At 41.0% G+C, this 19868-nt stretch overlaps 2 protein-coding genes across 2 annotated transcripts; one reads left to right on the forward strand and one right to left on the reverse strand.

Moving 5' to 3' along the window:
- The first annotated feature begins 1466 nt into the window (after window positions 1–1466).
- Window positions 1467–4230, forward strand: mrps11 (mitochondrial ribosomal protein S11). Its single transcript, XM_044098634.1, has 6 exons — window positions 1467–1608; window positions 1770–1862; window positions 2129–2227; window positions 2715–2844; window positions 3027–3092; window positions 4047–4230. The coding sequence occupies exons 1-6, from the start codon at window positions 1520–1522 to the stop codon at window positions 4152–4154; spliced, it is 585 nt and encodes a 194-aa protein (XP_043954569.1). The 5' UTR covers window positions 1467–1519; the 3' UTR covers window positions 4155–4230.
- Window positions 4231–5454: 1224 nt separating this feature from the next.
- On the reverse strand, window positions 5455–18112 carry pdpr (pyruvate dehydrogenase phosphatase regulatory subunit). Its single transcript, XM_044098602.1, has 18 exons — window positions 17983–18112; window positions 17138–17411; window positions 16367–16500; window positions 15500–15581; window positions 15227–15390; window positions 15019–15140; window positions 14483–14600; window positions 14042–14191; window positions 12659–12851; window positions 12344–12468; window positions 11562–11717; window positions 11033–11166; window positions 10144–10292; window positions 9949–10061; window positions 9783–9877; window positions 9601–9690; window positions 8464–8646; window positions 5455–7807 (listed from the first exon to the last, which is right to left on the reverse strand). The coding sequence occupies exons 2-18, from the start codon at window positions 17398–17400 to the stop codon at window positions 7400–7402; spliced, it is 2679 nt and encodes an 892-aa protein (XP_043954537.1). The 5' UTR covers window positions 17401–17411; window positions 17983–18112; the 3' UTR covers window positions 5455–7399.
- Window positions 18113–19868: the final 1756 nt, after the last annotated feature.

Below are 19868 nucleotides of genomic sequence, written 5' to 3' on the forward strand. Positions count from 1 at the left end.
TTTATACGAAGCGAGTGTTTCTCTCACCTGATGCATTGCCTGAGTCTGAACATCTGGACTGGTACTGGGCTGATTCCGTGTCTCCAAAAAGTGTTAACAGCATTAGTAGAAGTTTCACATAACTTATAAATTGGTGTAAGAAATAATTTGTTTTAGCCACAAGCTCAACAGTAAACAATATATCGCCGACCAGAGCTTAACCTTAGCGCTGCTAAGGTTAAGCTTGATATATCAATGCAGTAGCCAGGTAGCTTGATGTAAAAATATTTTGCTAGAAAATGTCCAACACTGAGCATGAAAAGTTTTAATTACTGTTATCAAACATGAGGAAACACATAGTTCTGAAGTCAAAAAACTCTTAGAGCCAACCACGAGAATCAATTCATTTAGAGTTAAAACTCAGTTTCACACAAATACAAATATGCTAGCATAAATGTTTAGCTTGAACTGGGAAGTCCAGGCTAATTTTCTACTAGTAGCTAAACAAATCTTATTGATAGATTTGTACATTACAGAGACACATGCAAAGATACCTTTGTCTTGGCTTTTTCTATTCTTCCTCTTTCTCTTCTCTGTCCCTGAAGAACAGGTTATTTTTTGCGACATTGTTTTGGTTACTTCTCTCCCACCGGTGTTGTGGAGGTTCGGACTAACACTACACATTGCAAGTTGCTCATTTTACCGGTCACCAGGGGGCGCCCAAGAACAATTTCTTTTCTTTTTGAACGAAGATGAATGATTGATTGAATGATTTCTTGATTTGGATGAATGACTTATACATGACCAAATATATAGTATTGCAAAATAAATAAATACATAAATAAATAACATTACAACTTTATAAAGAAATTGTGTTTTTGTAAATATAATCATATAGAAATCATTACAGAAAAAAATAAATAAATCAGCTCCACCTGGGGGCTCCGTAGTGGCCCCAGGGCTCTAAGCAACCGCTTAGTTTGCCTATGTTTAAAGAAAACACAAAACAATATATAAATTTCTTCACAAAAACGCACTTATAAGGAAAAGGAAAAACAATATATATACATATTTCTGCTTTAATTTAAATTGTCAGTTGTCACACTTGACATCTATCCCTAACATTAAGAACAAATAAACTTGTTGAAATATAGTGTCTTTAATCCTATCCACAGGTATCCATGAACCGGAAGAGGTTTGGCCCTCGCAGTGAAGTCGGGGCTTTTGTATGGTGTTGGTTGAGAGCGTACGTAACACTGAACAAATGGTTTGGACCCAAGGGGGGTGGAGTGACTTCCTTTTATAAAAACAAAAATCCACAAATAAAGAATGAAATGCCACACAACCTCACTGTTAACCTTTATGTAGTTTTAGAAAAAGTGACATGTTATTCAACGCTCAGCTGCAATGCAGATATCGACAGAGTGACTTTTCTTTTATCAACTCTACCCCCCTATTCCCCGATTAATGGTCTCGTCCTTCACCTTCAATGTCACGCTTGTACAGACGGGAACATTGAGCGTGTGTATACATATGAACCATGTTTAATTTTAGGTGTGTGTTTAATTCAGCGAGCACTTTATGCCGACAGCTAATCACTCCGCTGAATGTCAACGGGACCGCCTCACAGTAAGTGCTCCTGTTGGCCGTCAGCTAACGGCTAACGCTCAGGAAGTGTTTGCTAGGTTGTGAAGCGTCACTGTGCGACACAAAAACCGCACAACTTCTAACAGAACCAGCGCCTTACAGATTGAGCCAATGACAAGGTGTGTGTGTGTGTGTGTGTTAAGGTGTGGAATCAGAAGGCTGCCGCAGCTGAGGCCGTTGTTCCTCAGCGCTGTGAGCCATCAGGAGGCGGAAGCTAGCACGGGGAAAGACTTCAGGTCTGCACACTGTTATCCATCAGTCCGTCATAATGCTGCTTCAGAAGGATGTCTACTCACTTGTTATGCTGGTTCCAAAAAAAAGAAACAAATAAATATTTAGCAGCTGGACATCTTGGCTTTGCAAAGCAGACGTAAATAAATTGAGTAGTTGTGATTACTTATTATTGAGATAAATTAGACTAAAACATTAGTCTCTCGATATTGAATGATTTTTAGAAGAAAAACTTAGTAATGCTTTGCTCATTACATTTTCAATTTTCCAGCCATTTACCCCCTATGCCTGGTCAAGACAGTCCACTGAGATGGGCTGGGAAGAAGTTTGAAGAGTTACCAATTATTCACATAAAAGCAACATACAACAAGTAAGTGGAGTTATTAATTAAATTCAGTTAAAAATAGCATAAGTTACACTAGCTACTAAAATGATGGCCTTAAAAACAAACGCAGTAAAGTCTTAAAGTAATATTTAGGGTTTACGCCAGGCTTAAAAAAAAATCAAGTTAATTAGTCGGATCAGAGACAACACTTGCAGGCTCAGGCCAGGTTGGATTTTTTTTAGGTCAAATCTAAACTCCAATTACAGACAGTTGTATCTCTTAGAAATGAGATGGAAGAGACATAATTTAGTGACTTTATAAGATCAAAGAGATTGGGCTGACAACCTGTGGAATCAAAGACGATGGCCGCCTGCACGGTTACTATATGACTCCTGTCTCACTAATCTGAAACTGAGGCAAATCAATGTTTTCTTTAACCTGGCTGCCCAAATACAGTCAAAGGTCTGTGTTGGTGTTAAAAATAAATACTTTGAGAGCAGTTCCTGTAGTAAACTTCTCCATCCTTCGCCAGCACGCACATCCAGCTTACAGACAGCGCAGGACAGTCTTTGGTCCGGACGTCCTGTGGCACGGAAGGCTTCAAGAACAGCAAGAAGTCGACGCCCATCGCCGCGCAGACCGCAGGCATCTCTGCTGCAGCGGTGAGTTTTCTCCTCTGACGCTCAGGCAGAGCAGGACTTCTGTCGGTCAGATCTGTGGTCCCTGACCAGTAGAGCTGATTATGTCTGCAGAATGTTTTTGGTATTGGTGAAGGCTGGAAGACCAATATGTCCTATAAACACAGTATATTTATCAGTATTTTTTGTGTTGTTGTTCCAAACAGAAAGCCACAGTAAAAGGAGTCACGTTTGTTCGTGTTGTGGTCAAAGGTCTCGGTCCTGGACGTCTGGTGAGCAGTTCCTGCACTTTTACAAAGTTTTTGCACACCCATTAGACTTTTTCACATTTTGTTGATGCCAATGCGTTTTCATGTGATAGACTTTACACAGAGTATAATTGTGAAGTGGAAAGAAAGCGACAGACTGTTTCACAGGACAATGAGTCAATACTGTGTGGAATCCTCTTTCACTGGAATAACAGCAGCAAGTGTTCTGGAGTTTGTAACGGGATTCTTGATGGTTCTCTTCTAGCCGCCTCACCCCCTTTTCAGATCTGCCCTCACATTCTTTTTATGAGTGAAATCAGAGCTTTGTGGTGGCCACACCAAAATATTGACTTTGTTGTCCGTAAGCCACTTTGTTTGCTTCAGGTCGCCGTCCATTTGAAAGACCAATTTGTGCCCAAACTTTTAGGTTCCCGACTGATGTCTTCCTTCCTCATGACACCATCTATTTTATGATTTGCACCAGTTGCTCCTGCAGCAAGAACAGCCCTAAAATATGATGCTACCACCTGGTACAAGCATCCCGTTTTCTCTTCCAAATTGTAACGATGGTCATTATGGCCAAACAGTTTCACAATGTCTCACTACTTTGTGTTGATTTAACTACTTAAAACTTGAATGTGGTTATAAAGTCAGAACATGTGAAAGGCTTCAGTGGGTTTAAACACTAACCTGATCGAATGTTGGTCGAAAGAATAATCCTATATGGGTTTAAAGAAGCCCGATGTGTTGAGCAGCTTCCTCTTCCTGAAGCAAATTAAAAAACACAAATGTTTTAGAATCTGGAAGGGCACTGGTGAACCATAATCTTTGAAGCAATGTTGTTAGAGGAAAAACAGAGTGAGCCTTCAGAATATGTAAAGCCACCGCAGGGCCGTTCATGACAGGGATAATTAAATCAACCGGGGATGTCTTGATCCGTTTCCTTAGTGACCTAAAGTGTCCTCGTCTGATTTGCAGTCTGCAATCAAAGGCCTGACGATGGGAGGCCTGCAGCTGGTATCGATCACGGACAACACCCCCGTGCCACACAACGGATGCCGCCCACGTAAAGCCAGAAGGATCTGACGACGCCCCGATGCCGCAGCGCTTTGTATGGAAGCTGTTAACTTGGACTATGCTAATAAAGTGTTTTGTTATGTAACTCTGCTGCCTCTGAGCTCACTTTGCATATTATGTTTGAGGGGAAACAACAGATGTTGAAAAGCAGTTGCTGTTCCTGTTGACTTGTGCATAAACATTCAGCCTCACTGCAAAGAGCTTCATACGCTTTAGTTTTCACACAGCAGAAAAGGAGCAATGTGCTTTCCTATCTCTTACTTTCAAGCTAAGTAGTGTTGTAAATAATGCATTTGCAGAATCGTTCAGAGGATTCCCAAAAACCTTGGTAATACTTTTCTTTTGGTGTAACCATTGAAGTTTACCTAGTTTGTGTGGGATATGTCGGCATAGAATTGTATCAAACATTCACCAACTCGAAGAAAAGTAACTCCTGTCTTTTCTTCTATCCTGATTCAAAGGTCTTTGTATCCGTCAACACATCAGAACCAAACAGTTCAGTCCTGCTGCTCAATGTGAATGAGTTCAGCTGGTTCAGAATAACAAATAAATAGGGCAGCTTTTTGATTTTACTTCAAATAAAATACAAGCATACTGAATTGTTTAGTACTCACTGATCTTTTGGGGGGGCTGATAAAAGTACACTGAAGCATGGTTCCCAAACCATGGTGGTTTTGCAGTAAACTTTTTTATCACCGCAGAAGAATGTTCTGCAAGTTCTCATGTGGGAATTAGTTGAATGTGTTTTTATGTTATTTTTATGACAGTTAAAACAGTTAATCTCTGCTGAAATGAACTGTTGGATGTGAAGCAATACAGATTCACTGCTTTTCCAAACAAATTCATAAATTTCTGCTCTCACTGTAAGAACCCCATCAATTTACAGACTAAAACCTCGTCACTTAAAACACACAATCTGTATAATCTTTGCGGCCACTTGTCATTCAATTCATCTAATAAATACTTTACATAAAAGGGAGATGGAATGTCATAACTCAACTTCATGGAGTTGTTGTGGACGGTGATGCTGTGAGCAGGAGGAATCTCTGGTAGCAGTCAGTCTTGCAACAAATCTGAAGAGACCTCTGACTGAAGATTGCAGCAGTACGACAGTCTCACAAGAGTCATCACTTGATAACTGAGAAGAGAAAAACATTCCACAGTAACATGTCCTGAATGCCACCATCAGTTGCTAATCACATTTGCTTTTGCTGCACCTCTTTAAATGTTTTACATTCTCAAGCTACCTCTGAGGTTTGACATCTCACATGTGATAAGACGTTTAAAGATTCAAAATAAGAGCTGCTGCAACTGTTCCAAGTAATTCTTTATGCGACAATTCAAACTCAACTGATACAAAATACGAAAAACAAACAAAAAAACAAAACAAAAACAAAAGATTTCTATACACATCAGCTATACAAAAATACATTTTTATTTCAAACTCCGATGAATTCTTTCCTTTACACAAACATGTCAAAACAATTAGATATGGAGGACTGAAAACGGGTCGACTAGAAGGGCCGATTTGCTCTCCTCTCAGCCTCACATTCAATAAAACTAAATCAAAAGTGCGTCAATGTTTCAAGAAAATAATAATAATTAAAAAAAAGAACATACATATCTTTTCCACGAGTGTGGCACACATGACAACAACACTACAGCAGTTCTCAGCAGATAACACCAGCACAGAGAGCGGAGGAAGCTGTTCTGATTCGCTTTGGAGTTTCAGGAAGTGTTTGCAACAGGGTGAAGTGTAGTGGATGAAAAACAACAATTCTGGGTTATCAGTAATTATCCTAGGCTTTTTTGAGGGTTTTTTTTTTCCTTTTACAGAAAGATGATTTCTAACAAATTGTTATAAGGCTAAGAGTATAAAAGTTCTGAAATAGGTTTCCTTGTCAGCAGCAGATTTACGGCAGAGAACTTTGTGTTCAGAAGTGCAACAACAGCTTGTGTTTCCTTCACAATGTCCTTAACAGCTCATGAAGGCTGTCAGAGTAAAATCCTTCAGGACGGGTTAAAGCAGGGGTGTCCAAACATTTTGCACCCGGGGGGGGGGGGGCACACAACTAAAATGATGTCTTTTGTTATGAAAAATGAAAATCTAGTGTAAAAAAAACAAACTTAATGTACAGTTTTTTAATGAAATGTACCAGGCTGATTTCAACACAGGAAGTATTTTTAGTAATTTTAGATGTATTCCAGGCTACAAAAACATGATATCTGTCCCTTTTGAACAAAAACGAACACTTATTTGGCCTACTTTAATAGATAGATGCACCCAAGTGTACATTCAAGCAAAAGTTAGTGGATGCTTGTGGTGCCGTGTATTACCAAATTAAGATGAAAGCCGAAAAATGGAGTAAAGATAGTTTGTGTTTCTTCTTAAAGCTGCAGAATGTAACTTTTGGAAAATAATACTTTTCTTACATATTTGTTCAAATTGTTACCATGTCGTGACAGCGTGAGACAATCTGTGAAGAGGGGAAAAAAAACACTGGGAGAAGGCAGAAGACTAGAAACACCCAATCAGAGCCAGAGGGAGGGCCTTAGCGCTGTCAATCAAGGCTGTATGCCGCTTTCCTCCTTCCCCCTTTCTTTCTGCTACGATACAGCTTCCGCACATTGTCACTGTTGCTAATGCTAGTTGCTAATGACGGCGGATAAACTGTTGTCCTGAAACGGCGAGTTGTTTTTTTCCCACTTTTAGCAGCACGTTCATGAGGATGATGACGACTCAGAGCAGTGCACTTCTTCAGGGAGGACGTGAAGAAGAAAGAGCTTTTCACAGATTATCTGTCTCAAGTTATACTGTTACGACGTGGGGAGAATTTTAACAAATACGTAAAAAACATGTTTTATAAAAGTTTCATACTTTTTCTTTTTTCTAAATCATCATTTGGACACCCCTGGGTTAAAGTCAACAAACTTGGTAAAGTCTGCAGCAGCTAGTGTTGATCTTGCCTTGATAAAACCACGTAACCACAGACTGCAGCGGCACAGCAGTCGGGGTTGTCAGGGTGGGAACGACACAGCGGGATGACAAAATGCATTTCAATGAGATGAAAGTTCAAGCGTTAGGTGCTTTTCTAAATATTGCACTTTAAAAGCAGAGGATGAAACCCCAAAACTGATTTTTAGAGTACCAACAGGAAGTGCTTGTACATCCAGCCCTCACACCAGACATTGGGTTGGGTCAGGAGGGGTGAACTGAAGGAGTGTCGTCTAGGGAGGCGCTTCCCGCCGCCGCCTCACTTTCCCTGGAGGTTGCTGAGCTCCATGTCCTCCTTGCGCCGCTTCTGCTGGGTGAAGAGGGAGCTGAAGGGGTACAGCTTGGCCTTGGCCGGGTAGCGCTGTCCGGCGATGTTCACCTCGTAGTCGCCGCGGTTGATGAAGTCGGGGGTGATGGGCGTGGGGAGGCCCTCGGGGCCCGGCGGCGGGGACACGAAGCCCAGGCAGACGTGGCGCTCCAGGGTGTAGCTGTAGGCACTGCTGGTGGTGGTCCCGGCCAGATGGCCGCTGCGGTAGATGGGCTCGCCCCACCACGGCCACAGGTCCAGCTCCGTGTCGTGGTCCTCCAGGATGAGCATGACGAAGCGGCGGAACACGCCCTCCTGGCGCTTCTGCAGCAACGCCTTGCGGCCCAGGAAGTTAGTGTCCTGTGGAGGAGAGGCACAGAGACGCAGCGGGATTGTCAGTGGACGTCACGCTGCGTACATACCCACTGTCGCTTTGCGTGGCACCTGCAGAGTTTATTGTTGTAACCATTCAAACTATTTAAAATTATCAAGTTATTTACAAATCGCAGTGAGCTCAGACCCACCTATTTTCTCCTTAGTATCTCATTAACTAATGTTGAAGAATAACTTGTTTTCTCATGCTGTAATAAACACTTGTAGTGCACAAACTAATGTTAAAACAACAAGACAATGAAAAGTAACCATAGCAACCAAGGCAAAGTCCGTGCGTCCTTTGTGTTTACAAACAAATAATTGCTCTATAAAAAGGCAGTCAGAGACCGCTCTGTGGCGACTGCAGAGCCATGTTCCTTCTCAGTGTGTTGGAACTGATTTATTTACCGTGCAGCCCCTTTTAGCAAAACTGCACTGCCACAACAGCTGCGACTCACCAGAGGTTCTGGTTCTGAGCTCAACAGTAAGCTCATTGATTTAAAGTGCCGCCTGTAGCGACTGCAGCTGCAGTCAGAACATTTAGAGCGAAGCAGATGGCAAACTGACTGAAACGAAGCTTCGCGCTCCAATAAATATGCCGTGGGTTTGCGGTGAGAGCACATTTCCCCAGCGGCCGGACCGACCTTGTCGAACTTGACCCTGAACTCCCGTCCGCACTCCAGCGGCGTGGTGAACGTGTCGAGGTCCTGGCCCCAGAAGGCGAAGAACTTCTCGATGCGAAGGCTCCTCAGCGCGTAGTACCCGGCGTTACGGATGCCGTACTTCTGCCCCACTGACATCACCTCGTTGTACACATGCAGTGCGTACTGGAGGGAGTAGACGGATGACATCAGAGTTAGACTTCACAGGAATCTGTGTTTTTCCTGAAATCCCTACCAGTATAAATCATCATACAGAGAAGATGTGACCTGATGTGCAGTGGCAATCAGAAGTTGATGTTAACCTATTGTCAACATGCTGATGTTAGGCTTTAATGAATTACCTCCAAACCATTCTGCCAAGGTGGGTTACACCATAAATTTGGTTGCTTTTATACTCAGTCCATGGCCTGGACTGCAGTTTAATTAGACAAACTCTCCATAAGAACATCAGCATCATTGTCCATTCAAGTAACTAAAGTTTTACACCACAAGGGACAAAAAAAAAAAAAAAAAAAGAGGGGGGTGCACTGATTGCAGTTTTCTGGCCAACCACCAATCTTCATAGAGGCTGGCCTGCCGCTTCAGATTTTGGCTGATACAGTTTTTTTTTTTGTCTGAAAAGCTGCTAAATGTATAAACAAAGTTGTTAAGCTGGTAACTATGAGGTGACTTGAGTTAACCGCACATAAGCAGACGTGATATGATGGGCGGTTGAGGCAGTCAGCCCTCTCACATGGGCAAGTTAATGGGTACAGCGGCTGAGTTTCAGAGTTTTGAAGAGGTGGATAAGATAGAAGGGCAAGGTTGGTTTCACATGTAATTACTGGCAGATCGCACAAAATTAAGAAAACTAACTCTCCTTGGGCTGCCACCTTATTGTGGTGGAGGGGTTTTAGTTCCCCAATGATCCTAGGAACTATGCTGTCTGGGGCTTCATGCCCCTGGTAGGGTCACCTGAGGCAGACAGGTCCTAGGTGAGGGACGAAGAATTTAACCACTTCGATTCATTTCTTTTAAAAATGAATCGAAGTGGTTAAATTCAAATGAGTAGAGGTCAAAAGTGATCAGAAAACTGAGCATATTTTCTCAAACACCCGTCTAAATACAACTTGCTTGCACCTCTATGGGGATGTAGAGCATGAAACCTGGTTCTCCGGTATGAGTCATGCTCATCACTCTGATCCCATTGGCGTAGCCCACACTCATCTCCTGCAAATACAAACAGGGGCAACATGAGGGCAAGAGCGCAGAACAAACAACAAGCCGCTCATCATCGCTGTGCTTCGACTCGTCTCTCTCACCTTGCAGAACATGGAGGGGAAGTGCTCGGGCGTCATGGAGACGTACGACAGCTCAGCCAGAACATCCATTGCTCGCGGACCAATCAGATTCAGAGCTGAAAGAGAAAAGTTTGATAAGCAACCTTTTCAATAGACACAGAGAGGGTAATAGAACATTGAGGCTCACCTGTGTACTTCCAGCTCACATCCTCTAGGTGGAGGTGTGGGTCGTTGGGCATGTGCTTCTTTATCCAAGACCAACAGTGGACCTGCTGGTCCGTCGGAGAGATGATGAAGAAACTGGAGGCAAAAGGACATCGTTTTAGATTAGTTTTTTTATGACATAGATCTTAAGTCCACGGCGCCGTTCCTTGGCTCCAACCTGTTCTTGCTGAGGCGGACTACGCTGCAGTCATTCTCGTAGCCGCCCCTCTCGTTCAGCATGCCGGTGTGGACGATGTGTCCAACGGGAACGTCCAGGTCGTTGGCGCACAGATACTGCAGCAGCTCCAAAGCCTGGTCGCCTGTTGACTGAGACAAAAGTTCACAAATCACTTCCGTTGAGTTTTGTCCAGCCCAAATGTTTAATAAAGTTTAATCAAAAACAGGGAAGTAGAGAGGAAATGAACAAGAAACAAGCTCAGAAGATCTCTAGTGAATTGCTTTAAGAGGCATGTGGAGGCCTGCATTTGTAGAAATCTTGATATAGTTATGAACATGGTGTGCATACTTTTCCCCAGTACACTTCAAGCACTTTTCAAACAACTTGCATGTAAAATAAAAAAAGTAAAAACAGAAGCTTAAATTTACTATTGCATATCATTTATTACTCTTACTAATTACATCTTGTGGTAATATTCTTCATTCAAACAATTCAAATAAATTTCTAGATTCCACTTGGAATTAATGTTTCCAAACTGAGGTGTCTAATCAAACGTCATATTGTATTTTATTACAAAGCTGAGCAGTTTGAAAAGCACTTTCAAGGATTTCAAAGTCACACAAACACTGAATGAAACAACAACAAAATAGCAAAACAAATAGAAAGCTTGACCTTGTCACGTTCTTTTGGTGACAAACTGTATATGTATATATAAACAGTACTTTATTGATTCTACAGAAAAGTCTAGCTGGTGCCTTTAAGAAGAACCAATGATTTGTTACAAATCAATGCAACACTGAAGGCAAATATGATGGTTAAAACTGCTACAGATGAGGGGAACTGTTTTTTTTTCTACCTAATTTGATGCCGATTGTAAGACGTGACTCACAGTCAGCTCAAACTTGGTGAAGGAGGACATGTCGATGACACAGACGGCCTCTTTGCAGCACTTCACTTCTGCTCCGACAATATCAAACCAGTCGGGCTTGTAGAAGGTCTTACTCTGATCCAGGGACAGCAGATCTGAAAAAGAAAGAAACAGCAGGGGTTTTATTCATGAAACACCTCCAGAAATCACACTGCAGAAACTCAAAAGAATGAGTTAGAACCCTGGGTTCAAATCGATAATGTCACACCACAAACAATGTGTTTCTATGAATTCAGTTTCTTGGTAGCGGTTGTAAAAGTTAGTTTCTGTTGACAAATTCTGGGAAATCTGCAGTAAAAATTGCTGCATTTCTGTAGATGTTCCATCTTTACTGAGAATTAAATATATTAGGTGTATTCTTGGAACGGCACCTGCTATGACTTCTCTTAACTCTACTGTACTCTCTGTTGTTGATTCTCAGACTGGCTAGTAAAAAAAAAAAATGTTAGGAAGTTGAGAAGGCTTGGTGTGGATGCTGAGCAGTGTGCACCTTTCCCAGGGGGAACAAAGTATTTTGGCCTTTCAAAGCCATGTTTTTCCATCCAGCGAGCCCCCTGGGTGTCCAGGCGGTCATACAGGGGACTGGTCCTGAGCTGCCGGCCGGTCTGAAAGTCCCACCGAGGAACCTTCAGCTCATACAGCAGGGCTAAGTATGAGACGCAGAAACACAACAATAAAAAAACATTAAAAACGACTTCTCAATGAGTACATATACACACAATACGAGTGTATCACGTAAACGTCAAAATACACCAACTGTTAGGAAACTGATAAACTGATGTATTATTTGGTGAATGAATGGCTGGGAGGAGATATGGTGATTGAGAACAAATTCTAATCTTCTCTGAACTTTTTTCTTTTCCATAATTACCCAGAACCAGATAATACTATAATATATCAATACGTTAAATTATTTTCCAGCATGTGCAGGAACCCTTGTGAAAAGCCTTAGAGTTGAAAGTGTAAACGGATCAAGTGTTGAGCTTCAGACCTTGTGGATCTGAGGAAGATATCTAACTATAATAGAACCAGGATTTATATTTTTTCTCTTTAAAAACACAAATACAAAAGATTCCAGTCGAAACTTTTGTATTTGTGTGTTTCTGGTACGCATGTAAATCTGACGTCCTCATTTCTAGAGAAGTTTTTTTTTATTTTTCAAAGACGTTGCATGAATGATCGGAGGTTCCTGAAACACTTTAAAGTTGAATGGGTAAAACAGCACTTTGCTGTTATTTAGGATAACAGATTAAAGGAGCGGCCGCTACTCACGCATGACTTCCATGACTCGGTGTCTCAGGAAGGTTCGGCTGCTCTGCAGGTTGCCGAAGCGTTTGATGTCCAGAGGCCAGACGTTGGCGGTGGGGTAGCCGTAGGTCATCCACTCTGCCAGGTACCTGCACACAGCAGGAAGAGGCTGTTTGTGCTTCACTGAACACGTCAACATCACAGTAGAGCGTCGACGTATGAAAACATTTCTTTCCATTCAACACACATGGAAAAAGCAAATAAATAATGCCTGTAAAAAAAAAAAAAAAAAACTTTTAAAATCAGAGTTTCTCCCCCATTTAATGAGATATTGCTTACTTCCCGGCTCCTCCGGCGAAGGCCAGACCCGAGGAGTTCATCCCTGCCAGCACGTAGTAGCCAGACACACACGGCGTCTCCCCCATCAGGCAGCGCATGTCGGGCGTGAAGGACTCTGGACAGTTAACCAGCTGGTGGATCTCGGCTGTTTCGATGTGCGGCATTCGTCTCAGCAGGGCGCTGAGCATCGGCTCTGGAAGCAGAAGAGCGCAACGGTAAGGAGTTCTCTCTCTGACAAATATTTCTATGTTCTAATAATCCAGAGTGGTGCGTTCAGATTTCGGAAGGCATGTTGTTATGCCAAAGTGACCCCTCTGTGAGAATTTAGCCGAGGCATTTTAGTTGCGTGTTGCTGTGGTTCAGGTTTGGCTGAGAACTTGTGTCCTCCGCATGAGGTTGGCGAGAGTTATGACGACTTGTCAGCTTGCATCTCAAATTACTACCATGAGGCCAAGGACAAAAGACAAAAGCGCGCCTGTGTATTGAGACATATGTACGACGACTCATACAGAGACAAAAACAATAAACCAAGGCATTCATTTTGAATAAAAGTCTATTTTTGTGTTAAAAAAAAAGAGAATGATTTAACTTTTGTCTGTGCTGAATATGGGAGCATTCAAAATCCATCATAGCCCAAGTTATTGCCTGTGTAATCTATTTTGTAATCTATTAGGGCTGAGGCAATTAATTGTGATGAATAGATTATTAAAATAATTGTTAATTAAGTTTATAATTAAACAGGAGTATGACAACTCAAAAAAATGCCATTTTCTGAAATAACAATATATTCAGAGCAGTAATTAAGCCAAAACTGTACAAATTTATATACATTCTGCATACAAGATAAAAATAAACATTTGTCTGTAAATCTGTTCTACCCAGAACTCATCAAGCTCATAGTTCTAGCTTCACCTGGTTGAAATTGTGGGTGGGGAAAAAGAATGAAATATATCCCCCTTAGCGCCTTTTTCTGTGAACACTAATATATAAAAAATAATCAATAGATCCATCCTACATTCTATTGAACGCTGAGCTTCTCACATGTTGATGTTACAAGTATTTTTTTTTAGCTGCAGATGTATCCTTTGCTACAAATGATCAATCGTTTGCTAAAGGAATGCTGTGTTGTTGCATTTTGGAAAATAAAATGTTTGCTTTATTATTTATTAAAAATTCATATTTCATTATTTGCATCTTTAACTGTATTTCTAATATTATACAAAAAGGGGTTTAGTGATAAAATAAAAAAATCTACAGGATTTGCCTATTTTTCACTCAATCGATACAATAATAGATTAATACAATAATTACGAGCTGCAGCCCTGTAATATATTAATATGCAGTCAAATAAAGTTCTCAGAGTGCTCAGTCGGTCCTCATTACCGAAGTGATCCCAATCCTCCTGCATGTTCTGGATCTCCAGCTGGTTGCGGCCCTCGGTGAAGATTGGTTTGGGGTTCTTCTCGAAGCCACCAGACAAAAGGCCTCCCTGCCACGGCCTTGCGTACATCCTACCATCCATATCAATTATCACTGGAAAAAAGTTTTTTTTTTAAATCACAGGTCCTATTAGATCAACCTCAACTTTAACAATTCATGCACAAGAGCAAAGATCCACCAAGAAGAATGTTTGTGGTTCCCAATCTCTGGTTTTGCAACCTGTGGTCTCAGAGGCTCTGGCATTATCTTGTGACTAGCAGAGCAAAGGAGGATTATGTATTAAATTACTACCCAAAACTGCAGTTTCAAGTAAAAACAGACTTTACAAATGGATTAGAAACTACAGCAAAAAAAGTGTAAATCAGTGTATTTTATTTCAGAGACCTGGCGTGTTGGGCGCCAGTGGCTCCTGGAGAGGTTTGGTGAGGAGGTAGAAGTGCTCACAGCCATGGAGCGGGACTGACACTTTCACTTCACTAGCCTGGCCCAGCTCGTAAGCCCACTGGAGCGGAGACACATGGAGAAGAAGCACCAGATGACTGCATGAACCTAACAAACAAGACCCACCAAAGATATTCACAATAAATCAAGTTAGCTAGCAAGGTTTTATTAGCAGCTAGCTAGCGGTAGCCTCAACCTCCTTGAGTCACAGAAGATTATGGTGACTCAAACTTTAGCTTGACAGAAAAGTCCCACGAGAAAACTGTATAGAATATACAAAATTAATTTAAGACTGGTGGTTAACATATTTAAGGCCAACTTACATATCGTCCAATGGATTTAAGACATTTTAAGGCCTCTATTTTAAATACATGAATATATACATGAATATACATGAATTGTTGAATGTTATTGAAAATAATACGCAGCTAACTTCCTGATGCAAACAAGGCACCGAGTCCCGAGGGCGTGAGTTTTACCTGACCGGCACAGTTTACAAAGTAGTCACACTCAATGGAGCCGCGATCAGTCTCCACGGCCATAACGTGGCCCTTCTCCACCACCACCTGCTGAACAGCGGTCTGGTCCAGAATCTGGACCCCTGAAAACCAACAGAAATGAAACATGAGGAGGAAGATAGAGAGAGAGACAAAAACGAGGCGAAGTCAGGGTTCCCTCTGACGTTACCTTGTCGGGCGGCAGCCACAGCCAGCGCATGGTTAACATCGGGCGAGGACACCACAGCGTCATCGGGGAGATGCAGCGCCCCCACCAGGTCATGAATGTTGACTAAAGGGTGGAGTTTGGCGATGTCTTTGGGTTTAATAATGTTACAGTTGATCCCCAACACTCTGTGGATAAATTGGGAACTTCACTGTTCTTTACTGTCTTTAAATCTAGCAAATCGATGGCCTCCGCCTACAGCCATGTAGCCCCTGACACTAATGAGTTCAATCTTACTTGAGTCTCGTTGCCAGGCGCTTAAGTGAAATGAAGCGATCCTGATTTTGTGCCAGACATAAAGAACCGGTCTTCACATAACCTGGAAAATAATAAGAAATCCAACACACACACAAGTATTGAGTCAAAAATGCTTAGAAATTCTTTTATTTGTTTTTAACTTTGTCAAGTTAAAAATCACAAATTCAATGTATTTTATTTAGATTTTACATGATAGGCCAACACGAGGCAGAAAATGCCAATGAAGTGGAAGAAAAATGGCATTGTTGCTAGTTTGGTACATCTAAACACGGAGATTTCAAACCATTTCTCTGTGCTTTTGCTTCGTCAGATTTGATGAGAGACAGTCGTGATTTCAACCTGGACGTGATTATAACTCATGAATGTGCTAAACCGCCTGTGCATAGTGCTGCATTTAGTCCTTCTGGAACTTTTGCAATGTTTTTTTGTGACTGTTGCGACCTAAAATGACTGACTTTGCAGCACCTTTTTCCAAAAGTTGCGGTCAAAGTTGCACATTTTCGCAAGCTTTATTTTTGACATAACACAGCCTTATACAAATATAAAATTGCAACGCATAACCTTCCCAAAAAGGATTTTATATGGTCAATATAAAATGCAAACGGGAAGATATTAATGCAAAAAACTATTTCAGAGGCACATTGTACTCCTTTATGGATGTCTAGAACAAATTTAATTAATCATACCTGACACAGATGCTAGTACAGGCAGAGGAAACAGGTGGTGCAAAATGCTATTTGTATCTGTCAGTTCAAGTTAGTGATGATGAAGTTACACATTGTAATTATAGCCTTTATTGGCACCATCAAAAGCTGAATATGAGTGAAGGCTATGAAAGCATCTAACCTGTTTTAACGCCGGTCTCTTCCTCTAGCTGCTGGTAAAGGCTGCTGGAGTAGTTGGCCATCTGAGACTCGATGGAGATCGGTTTAGCCATGCTGAGAATGCCAGCACAGAGTCTGGTTGTTCCTGCACCAAGCCTGGGTGGAATGCAAAATATGAATAAAACATAATATCCAACCTTATGAGCTCCTTGTGAAGACCAATATGAACTGACTTAAGGCTGGACCAGCATGATGTAAAAATCAACTTTTTTGAGTTTTACATCATGTTGCATTGTAATTCCCTCTTCAAAATCATGCCTGGAGTGTTGCTTTGATTCTTTTATACGTGTTTAAGAAATCATTTGGCTCCAAATGGTTGCCACGGGAAATGCAAAATCATTGCTATCACCAAGGGACACCTTTTCTTTGTCTCTAGGTGAACTTCTGCATTACAGATCACTCCTTCCCTGCGACTCCCCCACTTAGCTCCTTCAGACTAGCCAGAAGCAATTAGCAAGCACCTAGTAGAGCTTCACATCTACTTCTCAGTGTAAAGCTCCTCAGAACAATGCTAAAGGCTTAATTGAGGAACTGTGATGGTGAGTTGAAAGAGCAAAAGGTTCTTAAAGAGACAGAGGCCCAATTTCCAGATTTTAAACTGCTAAGTACATTTAAATTATCTGAAAGCAACTTAGCTAGTTAGTTAATGGAGTTGGTGCAGCAAAATGACACTCTGTGCCTGGTAAATACATAATCGTGCCCCTTAAAATACAATATAGGGTTTTCCTCTCACCTGCCCTGCTCAAGCAGAACGATGTCCATCCAGCCCAGTTTGGCCAGGTGGTAGGCCACTGATGTTCCAACAATCCCGCCTCCACAGATGACCACCCGGGCCTGGCCTGGCACAGGAGGGAGCTGGGAGTCCCCGCTGACAGCCAGACACTGCGGGGAGGTCCAGAGCCCCCTGCCCGCCAGTCTGAAGCCCATCTGAGGGAGCAGCAGTCTGGGGAGCAGCGCAGGGGACATGGCCCTGGAGCTCCGCACGCAGCTGCACATGGCTGTGCTTTCTGCAGCAAACAAACACAAACATAGAGCTTCAGTGAGGGAGGTTTGGTCAACGACGATTAAGACAACGGGACGTGTTTCTTATAGTTTAAATGCTGGTTAAGCAAGCGTGGCAGTTATTACACGGTTATAGCCTTCATAAGTAACACGGGTTATTTTACTGAAAAGCTCCGTGGTCCACATTTAAAGAGCAGCAGGAGTCTTGTAGGAGTAGCAAGGTGAAAACAAGTCTCTGAGTTAAATGAAGACAGCACTGTTCTTAAAGCTTCCCTTTAGCTGGACCGCTAGCTTTAGCTGACGACACTTTTAACACATAAATTGTTCTGCGAACTCTGCTTAGAGGTAAAAAGGCCGAAGCAAGCCTAATTTTTTAAAGTTACATAAAAGCCGCCTTGACATTGCGAGGCTTTATGGTGGTTGGGTTTAACTTATCAGGGTTGACTGGAGCTACGCTGCGTAGCTTGTAGCAGACGCTAGCTAATGTTCACTACTTGGTATATTAACTTAGCCGAATGACAGAATATGAAAACACATGTCTGACATTTAATTTGTTTACGACGGCCTTAAACTCACCTAGTCAGCCAAGTCCGGCCGTTGCTGTAGGTTTACAAACAAAGTGGGGAAGAGCAAGGACTGATATGAGTCCAAGTCTCCACATAAATCAAGCTAGCTTCAATTGGAAGCGCTACTTCCGGTGTGGAACTTCAAATTAAAGTCACACGCCCCATTTTATTTCCACGCTTTGTCATTTATTTTCTTACTTCCGTTTCACTCCGTTAATAAACAAGTCGGAACTGAGATAATAAGGACCACTAAACACAATTTGATTCGTGGTCAGTTGTGATAATATTCCGTCTGTATATAATTAATTTTTAAACATTTATGTAATTTCCAACATAGTCAAAACTGTATTTCACAACTGGAAAGTAATGTCAGCCACACCACTTAACCTATTACATTTTTTGAATTTCCAACCAAATATGTACGTACTGACGTAGGATAGAACCTACACGTTTAAAAGTGTCAAAATCAGTTTTATTCCCCTTGTTAGTTCAAACAAATAATGAATTTAACTTCGGGTCCACTTTTCTGTCAGTACATTTAAAATATATATATATATATATATATGTATGTATGTATGTATGTATGTATGTATGTATGTATGTATGTATGTATGTATGTATGTATGTATGTATGTATGTATGTATGTATGTATGTATGTATGTATGTATGTATGTATGTATGTATGTATGTATGTATGTATGTATGTATGTATGTATGTATGTATGTATGTATGTGTGTATGTATGTATGTATGTATGTATGTATGTATGTTTGTATGTATGTATGTATGTATGTATGTATGTATGTATGTATGTATGTATGTATGTATGTATGTATGTATGTATGTATGTATGTATGTATGTATGTATGTATGTATGTATGTATGTATGTATGTATGTATTTTACTTTGACTACACTGGTTTTATTTTTTATGAATACCGGGAGCAAAAACAAAATAGCCCTGGATATTCTGCAGAACAGACCCACTATCTGATTGTGTAATCACAGCCATCAACTAACTTATCCTGAGATCCACCTTTCTAACAACATGACACATTTTGAAAGCTGTAATAAGATACCATGGTGCTTTTTAATCTAAATTACCTTTCGCCTGTTGTGGTGAACAAACCATTCAGCACATTAGTCGTATACTTACAGCTAGATACAGTCTGTAGCAAGAGGGTGTTCACGTGGGGTATTACATTGTTATATTGTTGCTGCACCATCGTAATCATCTGCTGTGACAGTCTTTTTTTATGTTGTTACTCTTGATTTGGGTCTTTTGGTTTTATTCATTGCAGATTTTGTGATAAAATGTCAACACTGGTTTGAGAGGAAAAATAGACTTCTAAAATACACTCACCAAAAATACAATTGAAGTTTGGCACAAAACTTTAAGAAAGTGACATTCTTGAGATAATCATATCTCTAATGGAATTTGTAGAGTAGAAATATATGGAAGTGTTTTTTGTTCTTACTCTAGTGTGTCTAAAATTCAGGCAAAATCTGAAAACACTCAGTAGTGACACAGTATTTTGTGTGTCAGTGCTGACACACCAAAACAGTATTACTCTGTTATCTATTTATTACCTTGTTTAAATATTAGATTTGGTACTATTTTCTCATATTTGAAATCGGTAAATGAAAAACTGATGGTGCTGGATCATTCAGAGACTGATTTCCTGTTGCTAACTGCGTGAGTAAAAAGTAACAATCCTAGTTTGTTTGTTTTTTATAATAAACTATTTCAGTCATTTGTTATTTGTACGTTTTTTAACTTGTTTACAAGAGAGTAAGAAACCAATAAGTGCTTATTCTGTTTTAACACATATAAAGAAATGCCAAACAAAGACAGTATAAAAAAAAGTTAGATAGTCATCCTCCCTAAAATGACTT

The sequence above is a fragment of the Gambusia affinis genome, linkage group LG02 (assembly GCF_019740435.1).
Source record: "Gambusia affinis linkage group LG02, SWU_Gaff_1.0, whole genome shotgun sequence".
NCBI lineage: Eukaryota > Metazoa > Chordata > Actinopteri > Cyprinodontiformes > Poeciliidae > Gambusia > Gambusia affinis.